Here is a 7,500-nt window from a genome sequence, read left to right as displayed (position 1 = left end):
CCAACAACTGTACAACAATTTTACTTGATTTCACTGATGAACTTTTTTAGCTGACGTAATCTTAACTTGGCTACATTTTAGTTTTTGCAGTGCAGCCTCTTGTTATTTTTGCTATTTATTTTTGGATGTATTATTACCTTTTATATTTTTTCTCTTTATTATTATATTATATTGTGATGTTTGAGCTGCTGTGTCCAAATCATTTCCCTCGTGGATCTTGTGGGAGTTCTGCTTCACCGTAATGTCAAGAGGTTTTAAAGTCTTACCCCAGTCTCTCCTCCTGGGCACAGGTGGTCAGGTGCCAGTTTTAAATGGGCCTCTCTCCTTAAACCCTGTGAACTGTCTCTGGTTTCAGCGTAGGGTCAGTTTTTGTCCAGATCTGGCTTTATTTCAATGGACTCAGATAGATGTGCTCTTAGCTGCATTCACTTGGGTTCATTCAGACGCCACAATCAAGACTCTGTTGGATCAGAACATCTCAGTGGGTGAAAGGCTCTTCTCATTGTTTCTTATCTCCTCTTTCTTCCCGTTTAATTGTGAAACTTAAAGATGTCTAATGTCTAATGTATCCGCGATAACCTTATCTCTGAATGATCTCATTACAGAGTCTCCAGTACAGGTCTACACTCACATCTATAGGATTTGCCTTTTAACGGTCTAACCTGGCTCACGGCGGTTTGATAAACTTTACTGATCCACAAGGGAAATGATTTGGACAAAGCAGCTCACACATCATAACATATAATAATAACAATGAGCAACAATATAATATACAATGATAGTAATCAATTCACAATAAGTATGAAAAATAGAGACTGGTATGTTGTGTGTGTATATATATATATATATATATATATATATATATATATATATATATATATATATATATATTATATATATATATATATATATATATATATATATATATATATATATATATATATAAATCCATTTCCGAAACCCAATGAGTTTTTTGGAATAGCAGATATGGGCAGTAGGGTGCATCATTTTTCCATCACATGTATAATTCTATGTATGTATGATGTTTTTCTCTGTATTTGGTGGGAGTAAAAGTATCTTAGTTTCCCATCAGCTAAGCGTCGGTTTGTGTCAGTTTGTGGGGGGAGTTACAGGAAGTAGCACCGAGTTTGATGTGACACACGCACACTGAATGTAGTGAAAAAATTGTGTGAGATATCTCAAAACATGATTTCAGCTTCTTCAGAATATCCCCCCTTTGCTTTGATCACTACTTTGTGCAATACAAATGAACACTGACAGATGTGATGTGAAAACCATTTCAGGAGAATTAATCATGAAGCTCACTGAGAGAAGGCCAAGGGTTTGCAGTGCTGTAAACAAAGCAAAGGTGGAGGATTTAAGGATTTTTAGGTGGAGGAAAATATAGAACTTATTTTACCTGAGATAAAACATTTGATGCTTCGATCATCGATTCTGCTGATTGGTTAATCTACCTGTCAATCACACCCTCTGAAATCAGGGAGACAGGATATGGTTCAACACCTACACATTTGTGAAGTTTTGTCCAAGTGTGTGGTTGTTCCAGTACGATTCTTAGTTTCTAAACTCGTAAATCTTATAGGCTGTAAATACTGGGCCTTTACTGCCACAAATTTGTCATGTCTGTTGGTATGAAAAAAACCAAAAAAACAAAACAAAACAGGAACAAACAGAAACCAAGCCAAAACAAGAACAGAGCTGATGGTGTGAAATAGTGTCTCTCACATGTCCCTGGTCAAAATCATCCTCTTATTGGTGACATTTGATATCGGACAGAAAACAACTGACTCATCTACCTGTGTGGAGAGGAAAAGCCGTGGTAGAAACCAGAATCACCAGAAACCCCAGAAGCAGATGTAGGGGCTTTTGGCTATGTTGTTAGTTTTACACATTCTCGTGACTCGTGTGGTGGAGCTGATGAATTTACATGTTTATTTTTATAGTCTTACAAAAGTCATGGGTTACAGCTGTAAGTCTGTTTCTGTGTATTTGCTGGGGTAGTACCTGTGGAAATTATTGATCATAGTTTTACATAGGTCAAGTGAAAAAACATTCTTTTTTCTTTCTGTCTGTACCTAAAATGTATAAAAGAGTAAAGATAAAGAATGAACATTTTGACTTTTGACGCTTTTATTTTTTTCAAATGATTAAGTAGTTTTAATATAGTCCTAATGAGTATTCATATCTGAGTTGATTTTGACAACACTGTTGAATAAATGACAAATGTTATTAAAACTATTGCCTGGGATCCAGAATACACCATTCTTTAATAGTTTACAAAGATATGAGTCTAATCACTGGTGAATCTCCCCATTTTGACAGATTGACAGATGGATTAGCCAATCAGGGACAGGCGTGGTCCATCAGTATCAACACAAATATGACTGCTCACAAGGAAAAAAGAAAGAGGACTAAAAAACATGAGAATCAATGAGCGAAGCACTAAACGCTTAATCTGAGATGAGAGAAGTTTGCTTTTATTTGTAAATCATAGATGACCAGTGAGCTTTGTTTCACATGCGTCTCTGAAAATAAACTTATCTGACTGGACAGCCATGTTTGGTTCAAGACACAACGGAGAGAGTGGGGACCACACCAAGCTCGGGGTCTCAAAATTGCTGCCCATCCAAGTCAATGGGCCGAGCTCAATCGCTCATGACACCAGATTAGCCTTTCTTTTTTGGTGGCTGTGGGCCGATTGAGCATGTGCAGTAGTGTGTTTTCTCCCACAGGCACACGGGAATTTACAATGTGCTTGGACATGATCGTCATCATATCATGTGTATCATATGATCTCTGATAAATATGATAAAGTGTTTTTTTTAAGACAAATGAAGGATTTTGAGCTGGGAAGAAGTTTATGATCTAAAAAAAGGTAAAAATCGCCACAAAATCCAACATTTTAGTAAGTTGTAGGTGTCCTGTCAGCTGAACACGAGACGTTTGTGATTATATTGCGCTCTATGAGAAACATCCTTTCTCGGTCCAGGGGATTTTTCCTCAGAAATAACAGTGAGATAGCCGGGTTAGCGCCATCTAATGCTCAAATTCATTTCTCTCCAGCAACTAGGTCAGGAATTGGAATACACTAGACGGTTAGCAAGAACGCCGGAAGTAGAAGTTCGTGCACCAGCCAATCAGTGAAGAGCCATACATTCTGTGTTGGCAACGATTCCCGAGATCAAGGATTTAAAGCCAGAACAAAGAGAATGTTTGGTAAATTTTATCAAGGGGAAAGTTACTGCCCTTCTTCCTACGGGATTTGGGAAAAGTGTAATATACCAGTTAGCCCCGTTAGCAGCGCATTACATACATCACAACCAAATAGCAGAGATTGGCTATATTTAAAAAAAATTCCCACCTACTGTTGAGCTTACAAATCCTAATGCTGCAAGGTCAGACGGTTTCCACAAAGTGAAACCGGCTGATGAATCAGGCTACCAGTGAGGGGCCACTATGTCAACTGGAGGCAGCTACAAACAGCATTAGCCTATCCAGGTATTTTAATAGATCCATGGACCAGACTGATATTCCTCTGTATGGTTTATACAGGATATCAGTCTTTATATGCCAGGCAATTAAAACTATTATAAACAAGATTTGTATACATTAAATTTAATATTATGTCTTCCTGTTTCCTTGTGTAGATGACGTCGTCCACGCCCTCCTCATCTCGTAGCTCCTCCCCCAACAAAGTGTGCCACTCCCAGACACAGACCGATGTCCTCAAGCCTCTGCTGGGCGGGGCCATCGCGGGAGTGGGCGGAGCGCTCAGAAAAAGGAGGCGTGTCATGTCCAAAGATGGACGCAGCAACATTCGCATTGAGCATGTGAGCGGCCGCAGCGCCCTCTACCTGCGGGACCTGTGGACGACCTTCGTGGACATGCAGTGGAGATATAAGTTCTTCCTGTTTACAGCCACGTTCGCTGGGACCTGGTTTGTGTTCGGGGTGCTGTGGTACCTGGTCGCTCTGGTGCACGGAGATCTGCTCGGTAATGGTCACATTTTTATACAGAGCTTTTCCACCTTCAATGCACTCAAACGATTTACAATAAGGAACCACACACCCATACACACACACGCACACACAGACACACACACACATTCACAAGTGCACACAGACAACAGAGATTACAATGGTAGAGTGGCAGAGTAGCTCCCCCCCTTCCCTCGTCAAACCACAGTCATCCACAAGTGCTCTGTATTATTATGTGACCTCTGCTCCTCATGTTTTTATATTTTACCTTATTCCTTTTCAGCCCTGCCCCCTTTTACCTCTAAATGCTCCACAAGGTGCTTTCCCATTCATTTCAGTGGAGAATTTGAGAAAACTAAATTATGATATAAATTAGGCTGATTTGTGTAAAATGTTCAAAATCCATGTGACCAACAAGTCACATAGCACATAGCACGATTCTCTAGGAGGCTTTAAAATGGCTTTGTGATGTGTATAGAACCAATTTAGTACAAAATAACACAACTCGAAAACAGCGCTGTCATCCATGACAACTTCCGAAATAAGATGAATAATATTACTGTGCTGTTCCCTTGGTGTTGTGGCAGAGTTCGACCCCCCGTCCAACCACACCCCGTGCGTGATGCAGATGCAGTCTCTGACCGGAGCCTTCCTCTTCTCTCTGGAGTCTCAGACCACCATCGGATACGGCTTCAGGTGCATCACAGAGGAGTGTCCGGCCGCCATCATCCTTCTCATTGTGCAGCTCGTCATCACCATGCTCATGGAGATCTTCATCACTGGAACCTTCCTTGCCAAGGTACGCAAGGTTTATTTAGAGCAGCGGGACTCATCTTCAGATCTTGAGCTAGTCTTGGTCAGGACCTTAGCTGGAGGATTTGACCTATTATTTTGGATTGATGGATTAAACCCACCCAGACACAGGGAGAACATGTAAACTCCACAAGGAAAGGCTGGTGGCCCGACGGGGAGTCAACCTTCTTGCTGTGAAATGTGAGTGCACCTCTCAGCCATGGTGCTGTCTAGTGCAGTCACTTTAAGTAATACAAATCTGATGAATGTTTTGTTGGTGTTTCAAACACAAGCAGGACTATTCTGAGCTATCAATCATGACCACCGGAACCTGAACAGAGACATGATCCTGTGTACAGGCTGTATGTCAGCAAAGTGCATATCCACAACTGTGGCTGAGTGTTTAGCACTCCCACCTCACAGCAAAAAGGGTCCAATAAATCCTATTTTATTATATGACCAGACAGAATATCATGTTAGCATATTTATAGTATTCCCAAAGGTATTGTTCGTGTTCCAGGTGGCCCGTCCGAAGAAGCGTGGGGAAACAGTGAAGTTCAGTCAGCACGCTGTGGTGTCCTCTCACGACGGAGTGCCCTGCCTCATGATCCGAGTGGCCAACATGCGCAAGAGTCTGCTCATCGGCTGCCAGGTCAGAAACACATATAAGATTTCAGACATAAGATCATGCTACTGCAAGGGATGGTTAGAAATGGTTAGAAATACCCCTTAAATGAGATACAAGTTAAGAACAACTGTGAATGCACCCTGCAGAGTGTAAACTTCAGGAGGCATCAGAGCGCTCATTTAACACACTGCTATGCAGGTGACGGGTAAGCTGCTCCAAACCTCCCTGACCAAAGAGGGAGAGACGGTGCGCTTGGACCAGAGGAACGTGCCCTTCAGTGTGGACACATCCAGCGACAGCCCCTTCCTCATCCTCCCCCTCACCTTCTACCATGTGATCGATGACACTAGTCCACTCCGAGCCTGGGCCAACAAGGGTGAGCCACACAAATGTGATATACTGTACATGAAATTCACATCTTAAAGAGGGGGTATTATGCAGAATTGACATTTTGGAGCTCTCTATCATGTTATAACAATGTTATTTTATTAAAAACTCACCTGATGATCTTTTAGATGCCATCATCATGTTTGAGTAATTTAACGATTTCTCCTGGGCCCTATTTGATCCCCTCTTATAGCTGCAGTAAGATTCTGTCCAAACCTCCGCCCACAAGCCTATGTCACCCAGGCTCCAAGCGACAATTCTCCATAAATATACAAAAACATGAAACAAAATTGTACTCAGCAACATGACAGGCCTGATGTGATGTGCAGTAGTATTTGTTAGGGCCTGTGTGTAATTGGCTAATACCACATACACACAGAAATTCACCCTCACAGGCATCTGTGCAGACACCTTTCCCAGGGCCTCTGGGGCACTGTCTAAATAAAAAGTAAACGTTTTTCTGTTGCTTCTTTTCTGCCCTGTCTGAAGAGGAAATGTGGATTTATGAAGTGAGAGGTTTGTAGCTGCGACACACTAGCACAGTTTCTCGTATCTCCATTGGAGTCAGTGTAAAAGGATGGTGTAAGTCCAGGGCACTTGAAATCAAATCAAACTTTATTTATAAGCCACTTTTCATACAAAACTGTAACACAAAGTGCTTTACGGTGATTAATCCCACATTTCCGTCCACCCACCCACCAACCCAATACCCACACCTGCCAGACCCCACACAACCAGACAACCCAAATGCGCACACACGCACTCATACACACACACAAACACAGACAAACACGGTAAAATACATAAAACAACACATAGTAAGATGTGAGGCTGAATACAGGCGAACCAGTTGAGAAAGCACCATCAGAGGAGCCGTCTACATCAGGAGCAGAGACGTCTACCACCACCAGGAACCACCACAGGGTCCAGGGGAGAGATGAAGCCTAAACACCATCTCTCCACCAGGAGCCCAAGGGACAGACCCAGCGGCCACAGCCGACCTCCGCTCCTGATGCAGAGGCTCCTACAGAGGAAACACTGGAAATCCTAAAAATATGCCTAAAATAAATAAATATAATAAAATATATACACAAGAAACAAGTAAAAGTATAAGATTTCAATCAAAAGCTAAACTAAAAAGGTGGGTCTTGAGTCTGCTCTTAAAAACATGAACGTTCTCTGCAGCCCTGACCCACTTAACTCTACATTCACACATACAAGCCAACATGCTCACTGTGCCTCATATGTACCTCTGGGATAATTTAATGAAATAACATGCACTCAAAAGAAACATGAATACTGCATTTAAAACCAAATATTACATTTATTAAAGATGCGTTCTTGCAAAGCTCGGCCACTTCGCCCCATGTATCACCACCAACAGATCCTTAACACCAGCAACTCCTGTGGATATCTGCACATCACGCTACCAAGTAACGTGACATTTGTACCAAAATGAGAACACTACGCTGCAGAATGCTGCATGTTTCACAATAAAACTGTAGAACGAAGTGCGTACAGAGCAGTGGGCCTGTACTGGTGGCGGTGAACACAGGGCTTGACTGTATGGGGTCCTAAATATAAGTAATTAAAGATTACTCAAATATACACAAATCACTCCTAATGCAACTTCCAGAGGGTAAATGAGAAGGGGAAACAACTATAACATGGTTAAAAGCTCTGAAAAGTTGATTT

General features: G+C 41.7%; 1 protein-coding gene across 1 annotated transcript; it reads left to right on the top strand.

The window, feature by feature from the left end:
- Window positions 1-3,668: 3,668 nt before the first annotated feature.
- Window positions 3,669-5,956, top strand: LOC110171936 (ATP-sensitive inward rectifier potassium channel 10-like). Its single transcript, XM_055151892.1, has 5 exons — window positions 3,669-4,014; window positions 4,586-4,797; window positions 5,311-5,442; window positions 5,617-5,794; window positions 5,934-5,956. The coding sequence occupies exons 1-5, from the start codon at window positions 3,669-3,671 to the stop codon at window positions 5,954-5,956; spliced, it is 891 nt and encodes a 296-aa protein (XP_055007867.1).
- Window positions 5,957-7,500: the final 1,544 nt, after the last annotated feature.

The sequence above is a fragment of the Boleophthalmus pectinirostris genome, unplaced genomic scaffold (genome assembly GCF_026225935.1).
Source record: "Boleophthalmus pectinirostris isolate CB_2022bp ecotype Guang Dong unplaced genomic scaffold, ASM2622593v1 HiC_scaffold_16, whole genome shotgun sequence".
NCBI classification, from domain to species: Eukaryota; Metazoa; Chordata; class Actinopteri; order Gobiiformes; family Gobiidae; genus Boleophthalmus; species Boleophthalmus pectinirostris.
Note: the sequence above shows the minus strand (reverse complement) of the source record. Positions and strands in the feature narration are given on the sequence as shown.

Coding starts and splice junctions, on each gene's coding strand:
- LOC110171936 (XM_055151892.1), top strand. CDS start 3,669: ATGACGTCGTCCACGCCCTCCTCATCTCGTAGCTCCTCCCCCAACAAA. Junction 4,015..4,585: donor GGTGCACGGAGATCTGCTCG/GTAATGGTCACA, acceptor GTGTTGTGGCAG/AGTTCGACCCCCCGTCCAAC. Junction 5,795..5,933: donor CCGAGCCTGGGCCAACAAGG/GTGAGCCACACA, acceptor ATGATCTTTTAG/ATGCCATCATCATGTTTGAG.